Raw genomic sequence first — 22,611 nt, 5'->3', positions numbered from 1 at the left:
AAGAGTAGAACACAAAGCAGTTGTGGGCGTTGATGTTGCCAATTCTTCTTGCCGCTACTAGTCTTATCTTGTTTCGGCGGCATTATGGGATGAAGCGGCCCGGAACGACCTTACACGTACGCTTACGTGAGACAGGTTCCACCGACTGACATGCACTAGTTGCATAAGGTGGCTAGCGGGTGTCTGTCTCTCCTACTTTAGTCGGAACGGATTCGATGAAAAGGGTCCTTATGAAGGGTAAATAGAAATTGGCAAATCACGTTGTGGTCATACGTAGGTAAGAAACGTTCTTGCTAGAAACCTACAAACCACGTAAAAACTTGCAACAACAATTAGAGGACGTCTAACTTGTTTTTGCAGCATGTGTTATGTGATGTGATATGGTCAGAAGATGTGATGAATGATATATGTGATGTATGAGATTGATCATATTCTTGTAATAGGAATCACAACTTGCATGTCGATGAGTATGACAACCGGCAGGAGCCATAGGAGTTGTCTTTATTATTTTGCATGACCTGCGTGTCATTGAATAACGCCATGTAAATTACTTTACTATGTTTCTAAACGCGTTAGCCATAGTAATCGTTGGCGTGACGACTTCATGAAGACACAATGATGGAGATCACGATGATGGAGATCATGGTGTCATGCCGGTGACGAAGATGATCATGGTGCCCCGGAGATGGAGATCAAAGGAGCATAATGATATTGGCCATATCATGTCACTATTTGATTGCATGTGATGTTTATCATGTTTTGCATCTTATTTGCTTAGAACGACGGTAGTAAGTAAGATGATCCCTTATGATAATTTCAAGAAAGTGTTCCCCCTAACTGTGCACCATTGCGAAGGTTCGTTGTTTCGAAGCACCACATGATGATCGGGTGTGATAGATTCTAATGTTCGCATACAACGGGTGTTGACGAGCCTAGCATGTACAGACATGGCCTCGGAACACACGCAATACACTTAGGTTGACTTGACGAGCCTAGCATGTACAGACATGGCCTCGGAACACGGAGGACCGAAAGGTCGAGCATGAGTCGTATAGAAGATACGATCAACATGGAGATGTTCACCGATCTTGACTAGTCCGTCTCACGTGATGATCGGACACGGCCTAGTTAACTCGGATCATGTTTCACTTAGATGACTAGAGGGATGTCTATCTGAGTGGGAGTTCATTAAATAATTTGATTATATGAACTTAATTATCATGAACTTAGTCTAAAATCTTTACACTATGTCTTGTAGATCAAATGGCCCACGTTGTCCTCAATTTCAACTCGTTCCTAGAGAAAACCAAGCTGAAAGATGATGGCAGCAACTATACGGACTGGGTCCGGAACCTGAGGATCATCCTCATAGCAGCCAAGAAAGATTATGTCCTAGAAGCACCGCTAGGTGAAGCACCAATCCCAGAGAACCAAGACGTTATGAATGCTTGGCAGCAGCGTGCTGATGATTACTCCCTCGTTCAGTGCGGCATGCTTTACAGCTTAGAACCGGGTCTCCAAAAGCGTTTTGAGAAACATGGAGCATATGAGATGTTCGAGGAGCTGAAAATGGTTTTCCAAGCTCATGCCCGGGTCGAGAGATATGAAGTCTCCGACAAGTTCTTCAGCTGTAAAATGGAGGAGAATAGTTCTGTTAGTGAGCACATACTCAGAATGTCTGGGTTGCACAACCGCTTGTCTCAGCTGGGAGTTAATCTCCCGGATGACGCGGTCATTGACAGAATCCTTCAGTCGCTTCCACCAAGCTACAAGAGCTTTGTGATGAACTTCAATATGCAAGGGATGGAAAAGACCATTCCTGAGGTATATTTAATGCTGAAATCAGCGGAGGCGGAAATCAGAAAAGAACATCAAGTGTTGATGGTGAATAAAACCACCAAGTTCAAAAAGGGCAAGGGTAAGAAGAACTTCAAGAAGGACGGCAAGGGAGTTGCCGCGCCCGGTAAGCCAGTTGCCGGGAAGAAGTCAAAGAATGGACCCAAGCCTGAAACTAAGTGCTTTTATTACAAGGGAAGTGGTCACTAGAAGCGGAACTGCCCCAAATACTTAGCGGACAAGAAGGCCGGCAACACCAAAGGTATATGTGATATACATGTAATTGATGTGTACCTTACCAGTACTCGTAGTAGCTCCTGGGTATTTGATACCGGTGCGGTTGCTCATATTTGTAACTCAAAACAGGAACTATGGAATAAACGGAGACTGGCGAAGGACGAGGTGACGATGCGCGTCGGGAATGGTTCCAAGGTCGATGTGATCGCCGTCGGCACGCTACCTCTGCATCTACCTACGGGATTAGTTTTAAACCTCAATAATTGTTATTTAGTGCCAGCTTTGAGCATGAACATTGTATCTGGATCTCGTTTAATTCGAGATGGATACTCATTTAAATCCGAGAATAATGGTTGTTCTATTTATATGAGAGATATGTTTTATGGTCATGCCCCGCTGGTTAATGGTTTATTCTTGATGAATCTCGAACGTGATGTTACACATATTCATAGTGTGAATACCAAAAGATGTAAAGTTGATAACGATAGTCCCACATACTTGTGGCACTGCCGCCTTGGTCACATTGGTGTCAAGCGCATGAAGAAGCTCCATGCAGATGGACTTTTGGAGTCTCTTGATTACGAATCATTTGACACGTGCGAACCATGCCTCATGGGTAAGATGACCAAGACTCCGTTCTCCGGATCAATGGAGCGAGCAACCAACTTATTGGAAATTATACATACCGATGTGTGCGGTCCAATGAGTGTTGAGGCTCGCGGAGGATATCGTTATGTTCTCACTCTCACTGATGACTTAAGTAGATATGGGTATGTCCACCTAATGAAACACAAGTCTGAAACCTTTGAAAAGTTCAAGGAATTTCAGAGTGAGGTTGAGAATCAACGTGACAGGAAAATAAAATTCTTACGATCAGATCGTGGTGGAGAATATTTAAGTCACGAGTTTGGTACACACTTAAGGAAATGTGGAATAGTTTCACAACTCACGCCGCCTGGAACACCTCAGAGAAACGGTGTGTCCGAACGTCGTAATCGCACTCTATTGGATATGGTGCGATCTATGATGTCTCTTACCGATTTACCGCTCTCATTTTGGGGCTATGCTTTAGAGACTGCCGCATTCACTTTAAATAGGGCTCCGTCGAAATCCGTTGAGACGACACCGTATGAATTATGGTTTGGGAAGAAACCTAAGTTGTCGTTTCTAAAAGTTTGGGGATGCGATGCTTATGTCAAGAAACTTCAACCTGAAAAGCTCGAACCCAAGTCGGAGAAATGCGTCTTCATAGGATACCCTAAGGAAACTATTGGGTATACCTTCTACCTCAGATCCGAAGGCAAGATCTTCGTTGCCAAGAACGGGTCCTTTCTGGAGAAGGAGTTTCTCTCGAAAGAATTGAGTGGGAGGAAAGTGGAACTTGATGAGGTGATAGTCACCCCTTCCGAACCGGAAAGTAGCACAGCGCAGGAAGATGTTCCTGTGGTGCCTACACCGACTGGGGAGGAAGTTAATGATGATGATCATGAAGCTTCGGATCAAGTTACTACTGAACTTCGTAGGTCCACAAGGACACGTTCCGCACCAGAGTGGTACGGCAACCCTGTCCTGGAAATCATGTTGTTAGACAACGGTGAACCTTCGAACTATGAAGAAGCGATGGCGGGCCCGGATTCCGACAAATGGCTAGAAGCCATGAAATCCAAGATAGGATCCATGTATGAAAATGAAGTATGGACTTTGACTGACTTGCCCGATGATCGGCGAGCCATAGAAAACAAATGGATCTTTAAGAAGAAGACGGACGCAGATGGTAATGTGACCATCTACAAAGCTCGACTTGTCGCTAAGGGCTATCGACAAGTTCAAGGGGTTGACTACGATGAGACTTTCTCACCCGTAGCGAAGCTGAAGTCCGTCCGAATCATGTTAGCAATTGCCGCATACTATGATTATGAGATATGGCAGATGGACGTCAAAACGGCATTCCTTAACGGCTTCCTTAAGGAAGAGTTGTATATGATGCAGCCGGAAGGTTTTGTCGATCCTAAGAATGCTAACAAAGTATGCAAGCTCCAGCGCTCAATCTATGGGCTGGTGCAAGCATCTCAGAGTTGGAACATTCGCTTTGATGAGATGATCAAAGCGTTTGGGTTTACACAGACTTATGGAGAAGCCTGTGTTTACAAGAAAGTGAGTGGGAGCTCTGTAGCATTTCTCATATTATATGTGGATGACATACTATTGATGGGAAATGATATAGAATTCTTGGAAAGTATAAAGACCTATTTGAATAAGTGTTTTTCAATGAAGGACCTTGGAGAAGCTGCTTATATATTAGGCATCAAGATCTATAGAGATAGATCAAGACGCCTCATTGGTCTTTCACAGAGTACATACCTTGACAAGATATTGAAGAAGTTCAATATGGATCAGTCCAAGAAGGGGTTCTTGCCTGTATTGCAAGGTGTGCAATTGAGCACGGCTCAATGCCCGACCACGGCAGAAGATATAGAAAAGATGAGTGTCATCCCCTATGCCTCGGCCATTGGGTCTATTATGTATGCCATTCTGTGTACCAGACCTGATGTAAACCTTGCCGTAAGTTTGGTAGGAAGGTACCAAAGTAATCCCGGCATGGAACACTGGACAGCGGTCAAGAATATCCTGAAGTACCTGAAGAGGACTAAGGATATGTTTCTCGTTTATGGAGGTGACGAAGAGCTCATCGTAAAGGGTTACGTCGACGCTAGCTTCGACACAGATCTGGATGACTCGAAGTCACAAACCGGATACGTGTATATTTTGAATGGAGGAGTAGTAAGCGGGTGCAGTTGCAAGCAAAGCGTCGTGGCGGGATCTACATGTGAAGCGGAGTACATGGCAGCCTCGGAGGCAGCATAGGAAGCAGTCTGGATGAAGGAGTTCATTACCGACCTAGGGGTGATTCCCAATGCGTCGGGCCCGATGACTCTCTTCTGTGACAACACTGGAGCTATTGCCCTTGCGAAGGAGCCCAGGTTTCACAGGAAGACCAGGCATATCAAGCGCCGCTTCAACTCCATTCGTGAAAGTGTTCAAAATGGAGACATAGATATTTGTAAAGTACATACGGACCTGAATGTAGCAGATCCGTTGACTAAACCTCTCCCTAGGGCAAAACATGATCAACACCAGGACGCAATGGGTGTTCGATTCATCACAATGTAACTAGATTATTGACTCTAGTGCAAGTGGGAGACTGTTGGAAATATGCCCTAGAGGCAATAATAAATGGTTATTATTATATTTCTTTGTTCATGATAATTGTCTATTGTTCATGCTATAATTGTGTTATCCGGAAATTGTAATACATGTGTGAATACATAGACCACAACGTGTCCCTAGTAAGCCTCTAGTTGACTAGCTCTTTGATCAACAGATAGTCATGGTTTCCTGACTATGGACATTGGATGTCATTGATAACGGGATCACATCATTAGGAGAATGATGTGATGGACAAGACCCAATCCTAAGCATAGCATAAAAGATCATGTAGTTTCGTTTGCTAGAGCTTTTCCAATGTCAAGTATCTTTTCCTTAGACCATGAGATCGTGCAACTCCCGGATACCGTAGGAGTGCTTTGGGTGCACCAAACGTCACAATGTAACTGGGTGACTATAAAGGTACACTACGGGTATCTCCGAAAGTGTCTGTTGGGTTGGCACGGATCGAGACTGGGATTTGTCACTCCGTATGACGGAGAGGTATCTCTGAGCCCACTCGGTAATGCATCATCATAATGAGCTCAATGTGACTAAGGCGTTAGTCACGGGATCATGCATTACGGTACAAGTAAAGAGACTTGCCGGTAACGAGATTGAACAAGGTATTGGGATACCGACGATCGAATCTCGGGCAAGTAACATACCGATTGACAAAGGGAATTGTATACGGGATTGACTGAATCCTCGACATCGTGGTTCATCCGATGAGATCATCGTGGAACATGTGGGAGCCAACATGGGTATCCAGATCCCGCTGTTGGTTATTGACCGGAGAGGCGTCTCGGTCATGTCTGCATGTCTCCCGAACCCGTAGGGTCTACACACTTAAGGTTCGGTGACGCTAGGGTTGTAGAGATATGAGTATGCGGAAACCCGAAAGTTGTTCGGAGTCCCGGATGAGATCTCGGACGTCACGAGGAGTTCCGGAATGGTCCGGAGGTGAAGAATTATATATAGGAAGTCCAGTTTCGGCCACCGGGATAGTTTTGGGGGTTATCGGTATTGTACCGGGACCACCGGAAGGGTCCCGGGGGTCCACCGGGTGGGGCCACCTGTCCCGGAGGGCCCCATGGGCTGAAGTGGGAAGGGAACCAGCCCATAGTGGGCTGGGGCGCCCCCCATGGGCCTCCCCCCTGCGCCTAGTGTTAGAAACCCTAGGGTGGGGGGCGCCCCACTTGGCTTGGGGGGTAAGTTACCCCCCCTTGGCCGCCGCCCTCCCATCTAGATGGGACTTGGCCGATGCCCCCCCCTCCCAGGGGGCCTATATAAAGGGGGGGAGGGAGGGCAGTAGGAGAACAACCTTGGGCGCCTCCCTCCTCCCCTGCTACACCTCTCCCTCTCGCAGAAGCTCGGCGAAGCCCTGCCGAGACCGCTACATCCACCACCACGCCGTCGTGCTGCTGGATCTCCATCAACCTCTCCTTCCCCTTGCTGGATCAAGAAGGAGGAGACGTCCCTGCACCGTACGTGTGTTGAACGCGGAGGTGCCGTCCGTTCGGCACTCGGTCATCGGTGATTTGAATCACGGCGAGTACGACTCCGTCAACAACTTTCATTGGAACGCTTCCGCTCGTGATCTACAAGGGTATGTAGATGCACTCCTTTCCCCTCGTTGCTAGTATACTCCATAGATGGATCTTGGTGAGCGTAGGAAAATTTTAAAATTCTGCTACGATCTCCAACAATGTGACGTGTGGGTGTCAACGGCACACCTTCTTCCGGAGAAGAATTGCACCTGCTTTGTTAAGGTAGCAATGGCGCATCAGCTCTTTTTAATCTTTTTGCTCTGTCTTGCCCCCTCCCCCACTCAACCCCTGCCGTAATGTTTTCGCCTCAAAACAAACATAGTACTGCGTTGTTTTTGGGGCTTGATGAAAAATCGAGTGTTGGTTTCTTAGGTTGGCCCGCCCAGCAAATGGGCTGCTGGTCCACCATGGACTGGGAGACTAAAAATATAAGTTGTATGGTGCAGAGGCAAGTAAAAAAACGCCATCGAGAGCCATCCACTGAAGAAAAAAAATCGCTCCTGATGTGCTTCTTCAGTCGTGCCGCCGGCCCCCTCTTTAATCCAGTTCGCTCGGGGATCTGGTATCATTTTTTTCCAGAGGGCGAGCAAGTATCAGCTAGGCCTAGGTTTTGTAATTTAACATGCGTAGCCCACGACATACGGTGACAGTGGTTTCAACTTATTTTTTGAGGTCCATACCGGCTTATGGGCTTTTTTTAAAAGATCGGCAACCCAATGTATTTTTTTAACCACATTATATATATTTATATTATTACTATTATTGTATATTTTATAGAGACTTATATATACATTATAAAAACATCCCACGTGTTATTAACTTATAAAAGTAAATGTTTAACCGAAGTTGGCAAGGAAAATCCTGGTTGTTTTTTACACACAGCCAAGGAAAATCCTGGTGATTGCGTACAAAAGCTTGTGAAGATTTTAAGGACCAATGTAATAATAACACGCTCATTTTTATTTTGAGCAATAACTCGCTAATTTTTTAATTATGTATATAAAAAATGTGCCTCTCCGGTTTATTTTTTTATATTAATTGCTCCTTCTAACATAACATTATATATATAACGAGCCCAGCTAATTCGTGTATTTGAAGGAAGTGCAAATGGGCTGGGATTTCTTAGAAAATATAAATGGGCCGCATTGACGCGAAATTATTTGTTCACCCAGCCGAGCAAATGGACTGTACATTCTAGAATATATCCACATTTTTGCAGGCTGACATGTGGGCCAACAGGTCGAAGCCTACGCAGGGCGTTGTCAACTTGGTCAACAAATGATTATGACATCCACAGCCATTAGATTTATATCCAACGGCCGGCATGCACCTTCAATCTCTCGTCTTCTTCCTCCAGCGTTGCCTGGACCGCCTGGTCCAGCCTCCGGTGGCTAGCGGCTCTGCTTAGCATGCATCGCTGCAAAGCGCCACCCCACCGCCGGCCAGGCTATCCCTCCACCCCTCCACAGCTCCTGTTATTCTCCACCGACTACAGCCCCACGCCGCAACAGAACCAGTTATAACCCTTCTCCTCCTCTTAATCTGCGACTCCACTGCCACGTCTTCCCATCTCTGAGTCGTTCCCGTCCGGGGCCTCGCCGTCGTCCACCGCCTCGCTGCGCTCGGTGCGGCGTGGTCAACAAACGAGAGTCATCGGAAGAGGACTATACGTGGAGAGCCTGACGCCTGGGACCCACGAGGTCCATGGTCGCACGCAAGGAAAGTTCCTCCTTATTAAGCTGGAAAAAAATGTTTCCTCCACCTGACAGCTGGGACCCGCCGCCTGTATCTTCGCACGGAAGGAAGTGCCTCCTTGTTATGCGAAAAAAATTATTTCTCCCGTTGATAGCTGGGACCCGTCGGATTTGGTGGCTGACTTGTGGGCCTACTAAGCGGACGTGTACGCAAGGCTTTGTCAACTTAATCAACAAATGATTCTAGCAGCTGGACTGTTGGATGTTAATCCAACAGCCGTGCTCCTTCTTCAACTGCTGTTCTTGCTCCTGTCTCCCGTGGGCGGCACCGCGGCTGTGCTGCCGCGCACCCGAACCAGCCAAGTTTCCCACTCCTCTCCATCTGTGACTCCACTGCCCCATCTTCCCCATCTCCGGGTCGTTCCAGTCTGGGGCCTCGCTGTCGTCCACCGGCCTTGGTGCGCTCGACACGGTGTGGTCAACGTGGTCAACAACCGAGAGTGATCGGAAGATGACTGTATGTGAGAGGCTGACAGTGGGGACGCACCACGCCCATGAACGCATGCATGCAACGGAACGCAACGTGGTCATTGTGGTCAAGGAACGACTTCCATCGGAAGTGTACTGTACGTGGAGAGGCTGACAGCTGGGTCCACGGCCGCAGCAAGGAAGTGCCCCCTTATTACGCGGAAAATAATGATTCCTCCACCTGACAGCAGGGACCCACCGGACGGGCCATCGTATTTTACGAAAAAACTGTTTCCCCCCTGACTGCCGGGACCCACCGGACGGGCCACCGTATTTCGTGAAAAAAACGTTCCCCCCGCTGTCAGCTCGGACCCACCGGAAGTGCCTCCTTATTACGCAGAAAAAATGAATACTCCCCCCGCTAGCTGGGACCCACCTTGGTGGGAGGCTGACTTGTGGGCCTACTAAGTTGACGGGAACGGAGGGCTTTGTCAACTTAGTCAATATGAACGATTCTAGCTCAAGTGACCGTACGATGTACATCCAACGGCCGTAGTGCTTCTTCAACCTCTGGTCTTCTTGCTCCAGCCGCCCAAACCAGCGCCGGTCGTGCCGCGTGCTCCTGCCTCTCGTGGCCGGCTGTGATGCCGCGGAGGCCTCACCACCCCCTACTACTCCCACCGCTGGCCAGGCCATCCCTCTACTCACCCACACCCCCTGCTATTCTGCGGCGACGGCAGCCTCACACCGCAGCCGAACCAGTGAACCCTCATACTCCTCTACGCATGGGCATCCACTACCGCGTCTTCCCCGGCTCCGCGTCGTCCCCTTCCTAGGCCTCGCCGTCGTCCACCGCCCTGGTGCTCTCGGCGCGGCGTGGTCAACATGGTCAAGGAACGACTTCCATCGGAAGAGTACTGTACGTTGATAGGCTGGCAGCTGGGTCCACGGCAGCCGCAAGGAATTGGCTCCTTATTACGCATAAAATAATTATTCCTCCACCTGACAGCAGGGACCCACCAGACGGGCCACCGTATTTGGCGGAAAAAACATTTCCCCCTAACTGCTAGGACCCACCGGACGGGCCATCGTATTTCACAAAAAAAACGTTCCCCCCGCTGTCAGCTCGGACCCACCGGAAGTGCCTCCTTATTACGCACAAAAAAATGAATACTCCCCCTGCTAGTTGGGACCCACCTTTGTGGGAGGCTGACTTGTGGGCCTACTAACTTGACGGGGATGGAGTGTTTTGTCAACTTAGTCAATATGAATGATTCTAGCTCCAAGGACCGTACGATGTCCATCCAACGGCCGTAGTGCTTCTTCAACCTCTGGTCTTCTTGCTCCAGCCGCCCAAAGCAGCGCCGGTCGTGCCGCATGCTCCTGCCTCCTGTGGCCGGCTGTGCTGCCGCGGAGGCCTTACCGCCCCCTACTATTCCCACCGCTGGCCAGGCCCTGCAGCGACGGCAGCCTCACACCGCTGCCGAACCAGAGAACCCTCGTACTCCTCTCCGCGCGGGCTTCCACTGTCGCGTCTTCCCCGGCTCCGCTTCGTGCCCTTCCTAGGCCTCGCCGTCGTCCACCGCCCTGGTGCTCTCGGCGCGGCATGGTCAACATGGTCAACGAACGGCTTCCATCGGAGGAGTACTGTACGTGGAGAGGCTGACAGCTGGGTCCATGGTGGCCGCAAGGAAGTGCCTCCTTATTACGCCAAAATAATTATTCCTCCACCTGACAGCAGGGACCCACTGGATGGGCCACCGTATTTCGCGAAAAAAATGTTTCCCCCTGACTGCTGGGACCCACCAGCTACATCTTCGCACGCAAGGAAGTGCGTCCGGGCAAAAAAAATGATTCTCCCCCTGACTGCTGGGACCCACTAGCTACATCTTCGCACGGAAGGAAGTGCCTGACAGTCGGGACCCACCTAGTCGAAGCGTACGTAGCGTTGTCATTCTAGTCGCGAACGTGTACGTACATACTGGTCAATGTAGAGGCGCGCACGTGTCGTAGTAGAGGCGTGTGTTGGGGAACGTAGTAATTTCAAAAAAATCCTACGCACACACAAGATCATGGTGATGCATAGCAACGAGAGGGGAGAGTGTGTCCACGTACCCTCGTAGACCGAAAGCGGAAGCGTTAGCACAACGCGGTTGATGTAGTCGTACGTCTTCACGATCCGACCGATCAAGTACCGAACGCACGGCACCTCCGAGTTCAACACACGTTGAGCCCGATGACGTCCCTCGAACTCCGATCCAGCCGAGTGTTGGGGGAGAGTTTCGTCAGCATGATGGCGTGGTGACGATGATGATGTTCTACCAACGCAGGGCTTCGCCTAAGCACCGCTACAGTATTATCGAGGTGGACTATAGTGGAGGGGGGCACCGCACACGGCTAAAAGATCAAGAGATCAATTGTTGTGTCTATCGGGTGTGAAAGATCGTGGATGTCACCTAGAGGGGGGTGAATAGGCGCTTTAAAATAATCACGGTTTAGGCTTGAACAAATGCGGAATAAACCTAGCGGTTAATTTGACAAGCACAAAACCTACAACAACTAGGCTCACCTATGTGCACCAACAACTTATGCTAAGCAAGATAAACAACTAGGTGATAGCAAGATATATGACAAGAAACAATATGGCTATCACAAAGTAAAGTGCATAAGTAAAGGGCTCGGGTAAGAGATAACCGAGGCACGCGGAGACGACGATGTATCCCGAAGTTCACACCCTTGCGAATGCTAATCTCCGTTTGGAGCGGTGTGGAGGCACAATGCTCCCCAAGAAGCCACTAGGGCCACCGTAATCTCCTCACGCCCTCGCACAATGCAAGATGTCGTGATTCCACTAAGGGACCCTTGAGGGCGGTCACCGAACCCGTACAAAAGGCAACCCTTGGGGGCGGTCACCGAACCCGTACACTTTGGCAAACCTTGGGGGCGGTCGCCGGTACCAGTCAAATTGCTCGGGGCTATCTCCACAACCTAATTGGAGACCCCGACGCTTGCCCGGAGCTTTACACCACAATGATTGAGCTCCGAACACCACCAACCGTCTAGGGCGCCCAAGCACCCAAGAGGAACAAGCTCAAGGGTACCAAGCACCCAAGAGTAATAAGCTTCTCAACTTGTAACTTCCACGTATCACCATGGAGAACTCAAACCGATGCACCAAATGCAATGGCAAGGGCACACGGAGTGCCCAAGTCCTTCTCTCTCAAATCCCACCAAAGCAACTAATGCTAGGGAGGAAAATGAGAGGAAGAACAAGAAGGAGAACACCAAGAACTCCAAGATGTAGATCCAAGGGTTCCCCTCACATAGAGGAGAAAGTGATTGGTGGAAATGTGGATCTAGATCTCCTCTCTCTTTTCCCTCAAAAACTAGCAAGAACCCATGGAGGGATTGAGAGTTAGCAAGCTCGAAGAAGGTCAACAATGGGGGAAGAACACGAGCTCAAAAGGATAAGGTAGAATGGGGAAGAAGACCCCCTTATATAGTGGGGGGAACAATCCAACCGTTACCCCCAAAACAGCCCCGCAGAGGGCGGTACTACCGCATAAGGCAGCGGTACTACCGCTGAGAACAGCGGTACTACCGCTTCCCCGGGCGGTACTACCATGGAGTTAGGAGGGCAGGAGAGATACGGACTCGAGCGGTACTGCCGCGGTGGTAGGGAGGTACTACCGCTCATGAGCGGCACTGCCGCTCTACTGCCGCTGTGAAGTACCGCACAATCCGACACAAAAAATGACCCCTCGAGTCGACGCGGTAGGGGCCTGGTACCGCAGCGATACTACTGCTGAGGACCCACCGGCGGTACTACCGCTGCGGAGCAGTACTGCCGCCTATGACTCCTAAGCGGTACTACCGCTGGGTACCGCGGTACTACCGTTGGCGCCATCCTAAAGCCACCTCCACGAAAACAAGTATACTCCACGGGAAACCAAAACTGCCATAACTTCTGCATATGAGCTCCGAATTGAGCAAACTCAAGCTTGTTGGAAACAAGACGACGAGTGGCATCAAAACAGCGAAGAACGGACAGAGAAGAGGTAGGGGAGGTATGCCTAACAAATGGAGGAGTGAAACTTCCAACAGAGAAGAACGGACATAACCTCCAACATCGACAACATCATAGAAGATGCAAGTGAACTCCCTTTTCGATGAACTCGAGATTGTCAACAAGATGACCAAAAGCTCCAAAACTCACAAAGAGAAGCAAACAAGAACCAATAAAGATGATGCAAGGATGCAATGGTTTGAGCTCTCTATGAACGATACGATCAAGCTACTCATCGAGAGCCCCCCTTGATAGTACGGCAATCGATCCTATAACCCGGTCTCCCAACTACCATCATGAGATCGGTAAAATAGAAAACCTATCAAAAGCAAACCTTTGCCTTGCACATGGTCCACTTGAGCTAGATGATGACGATCTTGACTCCCTCAAGATGGACCACCTTTCTTGATTGCGCTGGCTCGATGAAGACTAGTTGATTGCTCCCCCATACTCCACTATGGGTGAGCCACCCTTCCGCACATCTTCACAAGTCCATTGTCACCACAATGGATGGCAAGCTTCAAGCATTTGATCTCTTCGTGATGCTTTACTTGAACTTGCCCACTTCACTTGAACTTGCACACCCCAACCTAACCCCACAAAGAACTCTCACGAAGACCATGGGTTAGTACACAAAGCGTAATTGACAATGCTTACCGTACCATGGGATCGCTTGATCCCTCGGTACATCTTGTGCGCTTTGTGTGTTGATCAACTTGATTCACTCTTGACTTAGTCTTGATCAACCTTGACTCTTTCCAACTCTCTTCATTTGGATGATGTCTTGAAGGTAAACATGAATGATCATACAATCTTCTTCTTCAAGACATGCTTGCAATAAGCTCAACTCTCACATGACCAATCTTTGGAAAATTCCTTAATGACACCTTGGTCACCACATAAACTCCTTGAAACCAACACATGGACCTCAAGAAATGCCTATGGACAAATCCTTCAAATATAACTCAAGGCAACCATTAGTCCATAGAGATTGTCATCAATTACCAAAACCAAACATGGGGGCACCGCATGTTCTTTCAGGGTGCCCCCCTGCCCCAGTATATAAAGGAGCAAGGGGGAGGCGGCCGGCTAGGAGAGGGGCGCACCAGGAGGAGTCCTACTCCCACCGGGAGTAGGACTCCCTCCCTTCCTTGTTGGATTAGGAGAAGGGGGAAAGAGGAGGAGGAGAAGAAGGAAAGGGGGGCGCCGCCCCCCCTCCTTGTCCAATTCGGACTAGAAGGGGAGGGGGGCGCGGCCTGCCCTGGCCGCCCCTCCTCTTCTCCACTAAGGCCCATGTAGGCCCATTAATCCCCCAGGGGGTTCCGGTAACCCCCCGGTACTCCGGGATATATCTGATAACCCCCGGAACCATTCCGGTGTCCGAATATAGTCGTCCAATATATCAGTCTTCATGTCTCGACCATTTCGAGACTCCTCGTCATGTCCGTGATCACATCCGGGACTCTGGACAACCGCCGGTACATCAAAACATATAAACTCATAATATAACTGTCATCGAAACTTTAAGCGTGCGGACCCTACGGGTTCGAGAACTATGTAGACATGACCGAGACACGTCTCCAGTCAATAACCAATAGCGGAACCTGGATGCTCATATTGGCTGCCACATATTCTACGAAGATCTTTATCGGTCAGACCGCATAACAACATACGTTGTTCCCTTTGTCATCGGTATGTTACTTGCCCGAGATTCGATCGTCGGTATCTCAATACCTAGTTCAATCTCGTTACCGGCAAGTCTCTTTACTCGTTCCGTAATACATCATCCCACAACTAACTCATTAGTTGCAATGCTTGCAAGGCTTAAGTGATGTGCATTACCGAGTGGGCCCAGAGATACCTCTCCGACAATCGGAGTGACAAATCCTAATCTCGAAATACGCCAACCCAACAAGTACCTTCGGAGACACCTGTAGAGCACCTTTATAATCACCCAGTTACGTTGTGATGTTTGGTAGCACACAAAGTGTTCCTCCGGTAAACGGGAGTTGCATAATCTCATAGTCATAGGAACATGTATAAGTCATGAAGAAAGCAATAGCAGAATACTAGACGATCGTGTGCTAAGCTAACGGAATGGGTCAAGTCAATCACATCATTCTCCTAATGATGTGATCCCGTTAATCAAATGACAACTCATGTCAATGGCTAGAAAACATAACCATCTTTGATCAACGAGCTAGTCAAGTAGAGGCATACTAGTGACACTCTGTTTGTCTATGTATTTACACAAGTATTATGTTTCCGGTTAATACAATTCTAGCATGAATAATAAACATTTATCATGATATAAGGAAATAAATAATAACTTTATTATTGCCTCTAGGGCGTATTTCCTTCAGCGCGCACGTAGCATGTACACGTACGTACAACGGCCAGTGTGCAAGAAAGAAAATACGGCCACGTATGTACATACGGGCGGGGTCTCGAAAGCCTACTCGCGCACACGTACGGCCAGGGCTCGTGTACATGGATGGGTCGGAACGGAGAAACTGTGTCGCCGTCGTGTTCATGGGGAGGCAACGGAATGCGTCGTGTTCATTGGGAGGCAACGGAACGCGTGGGAGCCAACCGGCTTGGACGGAACAGCCGATGGAAACGAGGCCTGGCGTACCGCAGAACGGAGGAAACGGCCTTGTGTTCGACCGGCCACAGTCGAAAAGGGAACCTGTTCATCAGGAGGGGTCTGGTGTACCGCAAAACGGAGGAAACAGACTTGTGTTGGACCTCCTACGGTCGAAATGGGGTCCTGTTGATCGGGAGGGGTGTGGCGTACCGCAAAACGGAGGAAACGGACTTGTGTTGGAGCGCTACGGTCGAAACGGGGGTCCTGTTCATTGGGAGGGGTGTGGCGTACCGCAAAACGGGACTCCACGTGATACTGTTCATCTCCACCGCCGACCCCCTCCAGCCTCCACGAGCTACTGTTCATCCACCGTCGACCTCCTCCAGCCTCCACCTACGACTGTTCATCCACGGGCTCCTGTTCATCTAGCCTCCAACGTGCGCTACTCCACCGGCTACTGTTCAACCAGCCCTCTCCACGGGCTCCTGTTCAACCACCCCTCCACGGGCTACTGTTCATCCAGCCCTCCACCGTCTACTGTTCATCCAGCCCTCCACGGGGTCGTCCTGTTCATCCAGCCCTCCACGGGGTCCTGTTCATCCAGCCCCAACCGGCTCGATCGATCGGGGTCCTGTTCATCCAAACGCAACACCACGGGGTCCTGTTCATCCACCCCCACCGGGAACTATTCATCCAAACCCCCCCCCCCCCCCCCGCAACGCTCACTATTCATCCAGGGGCAGCATCGATCGGCTTCAGTTAGCAGCAGTAGCGAAGGAATCGCTCGATCGTGTTCAATTAACAACCATCGATCGATCGCTCGGGTTCAGTAACGCGTAGCCTGCAGTGCAATCGCTCGGGTTCAGTAGGCGAACACCTCGCTCGGGTTCAGTTAGAGCCCAATGCCTCGCGCCCACGTGCGTGCGTGTACGAGAGAAATGCTCAAACCTCCGTGCATCGCTCGGCCCCGACCACCCACTGTAACCGGGAACACCCCAATATTTTTCTAGCCCTCGCTTCTACCATGGTTTTTTCCGTCATGGACGGCCCAAAGAATGTCATGCAGCTGCGTCTCCGGCCCGCCCAGGACGAAAATCCCATTTTCTGTCATGATTTTTTGTCATAGAACTAGGAGCCCACCACATCTATGATGATACCGGGTTTTCTCACAATTATCATCATAGAAGTGTCATAAGTATGACAGAAAAAAAATTCGTTCAGCCCAAAATGTCACGGATGTGTCTTTTTTTGTAGTGATTGTTGCGGTCCCCTATACTTGTGGGTTATCAGGCGGCGGCCCTGAGTCTCCAAAGGGGTCGTCCTGCACCGGCGGCACCAGCACCGAGATGGCGATGGGATACCATAGGGTTGTGGCCGCCTTGGAGACCCTCTCATGTCGACCATGCACCGATTCCTCGGTGAACAGCCTGCCCGGGTAGGAATCTTTGCCGGCGCATCCGTCCGTAACCACACATGGAACCCAGACATGTCATACCGACGCGCCGTGCGCTCTACCACTTGCTCCACGAAGCCAAAGCCCCTGAGAATCACCTCGGCCGTCCTGCGCGTCCACGCATGAGCCGGCACCCCCACCAAGCGGAGCAGCACTAGGAACGACATGCTGGCGCCGGACGCCTGCACTTGTTGCAGCCAAGGGCGGAGCGACAGGTCGAAGCACCCGGAGGAGGCGTGTCCACGGTCCACCATCAACTGACGAAAGATCGGCTGCTTGATGATCATCAAGAAATCCTAAGGGGAGAAAGGTCTAATGGACATGTCGCTGGGGCCTATGCCGAACTCAGCGTGTAGAGCTTCCGCCGCGGCATCCATGTTGACGGTCGGCCTATTGCCGGTGATGGTGGCAACCATCGCAGGGGACAGATCTTCCTCCATATGCCTATGTTCCTCCGATGCCTCCAAGAAGCAGCGGTCGTCTTCCACCTCGGGCCGAGCCTGTGAGTCCACTGCCGCACCGGCGAAAGGGATAGAGAAACCCGGCCCCTGCACACTACCCACCAAGCCCATGGTCGCAATCGCGCTCCACGAGCGGCCAACCCGCACAGCGCCAGGCGGAGGAGGGCCCGGCGATAGGTGGCGGCAGCACCATTAGCGAGTGCGGGGCGGGTGCAGACGGCTGCGGAGCAGGCTCCGGCATGAGCGGCGGAAAGTTGTCGGCCTGCACCATGGCCTCCGCCCTGGGCTGCGGCTGGCGGGACGGGCCCTCCCTTGGCGAGGCACTCCGCCTCCATGTGCGGTCCCGGGCTATGTGTCCCTCGCCGCTGCACCAGACACAAAGGGTCTCTCGTTCATGCAATCCCGCGAGATATGTCAGTCGTCCCGCGGTTGTAGCAGCAGCCGTGGAGCATGCCGGGATGCGGGTCCGTGGCGGCCTCGTAGTGGGGAGGGTTGGCGAGACGCGACGTCGTGGAGCACACTGTGGAGGCGGCGAAGCAGGGCTCTAGGGGCGCCGAGATGTCTTTGTCCGCCACCCCTGCGTCAGCGGGGACTAGCCACTGGGGGTCGTGTGGCGGCAGTAGAGCCACCCTGGACGATGGGGCCGAAGGCCGTCCTTAGCACCTTAGGGCCGACGACGATAGATCGAACGGGCGGCCTGCGGAGGGGCGGGGACGGCGACCCCGAGGAGGAGAAGGAGGACGCGGAGAGGGACACCGGCGAAGCCATCAGAGGGTGCTAGGGGTGGACACCGGCACCAGAGTGGTGTCCGGCGTGGAGGGGTGGCCGCCGGGGCCGGAGTGGCGGCCGGCACTCAGGGGAGAAGGGAGAGGGCACTCAGCGAGATGTGTTGCTGCCTGTGTCTTGGGCACACTCCGACATGGTCGCATTCTTTCTTCCTTATAATTTTGTCAATCGAGAGGATGCTAGATAGTGTGCAAATTTCAAGAGATCCTTTAATAGACTGAAGGAAGCACAGTAGAGTTCGAACATTTGTTCTGATAAAATTGTCAAATAATTTGATTTAAGGTAAAGATGCTTGTATTTACAAGAAACTAAGTGAAGCATGATAATATTTATAAACATTGTGTGTATGTTGATTTGAAATTCTATAAATTTCTTGACGCGAATTAGAACTTTATTGAAACTAGTTTTTCACTAAGTCATGTCCGCGATTTCTTTTCTCCTAGCAGATCCACAAAATGATCGAGCACTGCCTGGGCTTTCTGTGCATGTTCAGTAACACTAGTAGAAAAAAGGTCATCTATCCCGGTTGGTAAGGGCCTTTTGTCCCGGTTGTTGAACCGGGACTAAAGGGTCGTTACTAATGCCCTAGCCCTTTAGTCCTGGTTCTTACACGAACCGGGACAGATGGGCCTCCACGTGGCCGGTGCGGCGAGCCCAGGCAGGAGGGCCTTTGGTCCCGGTTGGTGGCACTAACCGGGACCAATAGGCATCCACGCGTTAGCATTTCAGGGGGTGGGGTTTTTATTTTTTTTAAAGGGGGGTTGGGGGTTTTGGGGGGTTAATTTAGGTGTTTCATATATTTTGTTAGCTAGCTAATTAATAGAGAGAAGTGACCTCTCTTATCTCCGTGCTTGGTCGACGCTACGTACTATATACGTATAGAGAGGACTAGACACGCTAGCTAGTAAGCAAATGAAGGAAACAGAAGATCGTCATGAACATATGCATACAGAGAGAAGTGATATCGACCACCTCTCCTTCTCCGAGAGATTGGTCGAACAAAAAGTTCTCGTATATCTATCCGACACTACCGGCTACATATATACAATAATTATCTCTTACAATATAATCTCCTAATTATATATGAACACAGGGTCCACATAGTATTCTCCGTTTTCAGCGATCACGTGGTCAAGAAGAATGCCGCCAATTCCTCTTGAATTGCTCGCATACGATCTGGTGGTAGGAGTTCGTCCCGCATCCGAAAGATCTAATTTGAAGAAGGGGTCAATACATATATATATGAATAAATGAAACTCAACACAAATGATGGTAATAAAATAAAATTGTGAATATTATTGCTTACGCACTTCATATTGTTCGTCAGAGTAGCCCCGCTCACAGGTCGTGTGGCGGATGGACTCGCAAACGTAGTATCCACAGAAATCATTCCCTTGTTCCTGCCACAACCACTTTACAAGAAATAGAGGTCAATCAAACCGATAAGTAAGCATGCTAAATGGTATTGATGAAACTAGCGCATGAATCACTAGGAGATGCACGGAACATGCTACTATAGTACTTACTTTCGGGTGTCCAAATTGCAGCTTCTTCGGCAGTCCCGGAGCTTTTTTGGTGAGTTTTCTCCAAACCCTGCCAGACAAAGAAAACAATTACTTGATATCAGGAAATGAACAAAGTTGCTGATATGGTGGATAATGATCGATTTAACTTACTTCTCGAGCATTTGAGTCATGTCCGCATAGTCCTGGGGATCTTTTCGTCTCGAGTCTAAGACGATTACTACTCCCTGCTCAAGCTTAATCTCTAGGAGAATGTAGTGGAAGCTGCGCACGCATGCATAAGTCATCAATTACATTACTATAACCTGGACTAATAAGGAAAACCGAATATGCACAAGACAGTAACACTCACTTGAAGTTGTAAGGAAAGAGTATTATATCTTTGTTTTCATTTATTACCAACGATCGTAGCAAGTTGGCCTCGGTATTTTCGGCATGATATTTAACCTCAGTCGCATCTATGAGATTTGTGTTAATGAACCCAATATCACCGATTTGTCTTTTCTTCAATTCGGCGATCTTCAATCTGCATAATATAGTGAGGATAATTATAAATACATGCAATGAAAGAGCTGACCTATATAGAGAGACTTAATGACAGAAGTAGTACTACTTACAGACAGTAGCAAGTGACCGTTGATTTATCGAGGGCCTTTTGATTGAAAAACTGGAAGAACTCCTCAAATGGAACATTCAACAGTTCAATTCCAACGAGGTCATGCTCCTCTTTAACTCTCAGCGTCAAAGTATTCCTCCCCCCAGACTCTCTGCAGGTTTTCATGTACCAATCATGTAATCTTCGCATCATCGTTGTTAGAGATCTTTCATCTTTGACGAGAGGCTTCCCGTAATGGTATTTGTGTTCGTCCACCTCCAAGAAATCATAATGTACATCGTCGGGCAGGTAATCTCCAAGATTGCTATAACCGGGCACCATCCTCGGATCATTAGCGACGATGTCGCTAGACACCTTGAGCGGGGGGCACGATTGGTTCGCTTGTTCGCCAAGCTGGGCAATTTTTTTCCCAGCTCGTCGTTCTTTTAACCTTTGATCACTGACAGTACTTCCCGACCGCTCCGCTTCGATAAATTTCTTTACAATAATGCGCTCATAGTTGCCTTTCGGCGGAGACTTTGGTGGTTTTGTCAGGGCAGCCAGAGTGCGCTTCGCTTTCACCGGATCTACCTTCTCCTCCGGGGGTGGATGTTTCTTTGTTTTCACCCCTTCAAAGAAGTTTGTCACTTCGGCTCGCACGATCTTCGTGGTTTCCTCCTCGGTCCTCTCGTATGGTAACTTCTCTAGAGTCTTCAGAGAAGAACCGAATCTGTATTGCCTCCCGCCTCTGGCTGTACTACTAGACGCCGGCAGAGCAGACAGAGCGGCTGCGGCTGTTTTTTTTTCTCCTAGAAGATCCACAGAATGATCGAGCACTGCCTGGGCTTTCTCAACATGTTCAGTAAGTTCCCCGTTGTCGATCTTGATCGTGTGTATGAAGTTAGTACTGGAAGCACATGGCATCAGTTAGTACCAGAAGCAAAACATTCTTATCGTATATTGTATTTATTTCGACACTCTCATCTCTTCCTGCAAAACTTATTTATCCGGGAGACCTTACAAAACTTTGACCACCTGTATGCTCTGGCGGTCAACTCTAGCTCACCCTTCGCTATTCGAGTGTACAGTACATTGCATACTCTGGCGGGCAAAAACGCACGCAGCGGGCCAGCGGCTCGTCGGATCGCGCATGCAGCTGCTCATTTGGCGTCGGCCGGCGCGAACCTGACCAGCGCGCGGGACTGGAGCCAGGGCTTGACGACCACCACGGCGTCGAACACGCGGCTGTCGCTGACGCCGTTGCTCCCCGCGCCGCCTTCCTCGGCGGCCGCGACGCGGAGGTAGTACTTGACGCCGGAGACCACCTGGCGCTGCGCGGACACCACGCGGGCGAACTCCAGCCGGCCGCAGACGCCGCCGCCGCCGCCCTCGCAGCCCTCCTCCCGGCGCCGGTTGTGCTCCTCCACGGAGTACCGCCCCAGCTCCTGCACCTCCCTGTCGCCCTCCACGTCCCTCACCTCCGTCCTTCCCCCCACCTTCCTCCCGTCCTCCCACAGCTGCCGCGCGGCGCCCGGTTCGCTGCGCGCGGCGGACGCAGCGCACGCCACGAGCAGGACGACGAGGAGCGCGCACGCGCCGGAAGCACCGATCAACCGAGCCATTTCAGTATTTCACGTGCAGTGTCCTAGCTAGATCACTTGATGCTATTTAGTACTGGAGCTGTGCTGGTTGATGAGGATGAGTAAGCTGTGTGGCTGTCTGCGATGTCGTGGGCGGCATTTATAGAGGCGTGGTGCGGCCGTGCGGGTGCTGCAAACGGAAAGGCATTGCTGGGGCATGGAAGGATGCGGCGCGCGGCGGGTGCATCCGTGCATGCATCCCGTGACCGCATGGCGTGCGCCGGCACGCATACCGGGGCGGGTGGACGGGCCGCGGCGGGACGGAAGGATAGGGACGAGACGGTGGCATGCCGCAGAGGAGACACGTAGGGCGTGGCGGGCGGGGGCGGGGTGCCGCGTAGACAGATGTACGGGTCGCGCGTGGGGTTGGGTTCCTCTGGCCCCGCACGCAAACTGGGCGCCTGTCGTGGTGCATAGTCTGGGATGGATGGTTGGAACTTGTGTCACTTGTGCAGAGGATAAACTGCTGAGCTGCGTTGCACCATCGGTCGATTCTTGGCGTCACACACAT

The 22,611-nt window shown here is 50.5% G+C and overlaps 1 protein-coding gene across 1 annotated transcript; it reads right to left on the bottom strand.

Annotated features, from left to right (window-relative positions):
- Window positions 1-21,391: 21,391 nt before the first annotated feature.
- Window positions 21,392-22,180, bottom strand: LOC109748838 (cysteine proteinase inhibitor 4-like). Its single transcript, XM_020307860.4, has one exon. The coding sequence runs from the start codon at window positions 22,080-22,082 to the stop codon at window positions 21,621-21,623; it is 462 nt and encodes a 153-aa protein (XP_020163449.1). The 5' UTR covers window positions 22,083-22,180; the 3' UTR covers window positions 21,392-21,620.
- Window positions 22,181-22,611: the final 431 nt, after the last annotated feature.

This window comes from Aegilops tauschii, chromosome 3 (assembly GCF_002575655.3).
Source record: "Aegilops tauschii subsp. strangulata cultivar AL8/78 chromosome 3, Aet v6.0, whole genome shotgun sequence".
Taxonomy (NCBI): domain Eukaryota; kingdom Viridiplantae; phylum Streptophyta; class Magnoliopsida; order Poales; family Poaceae; genus Aegilops; species Aegilops tauschii.
Note: the sequence above shows the minus strand (reverse complement) of the source record. Positions and strands in the feature narration are given on the sequence as shown.

Coding starts and splice junctions, on each gene's coding strand:
- LOC109748838 (XM_020307860.4), bottom strand. CDS start 22,082: ATGGCTCGGTTGATCGGTGCTTCCGGCGCGTGCGCGCTCCTCGTCGTC.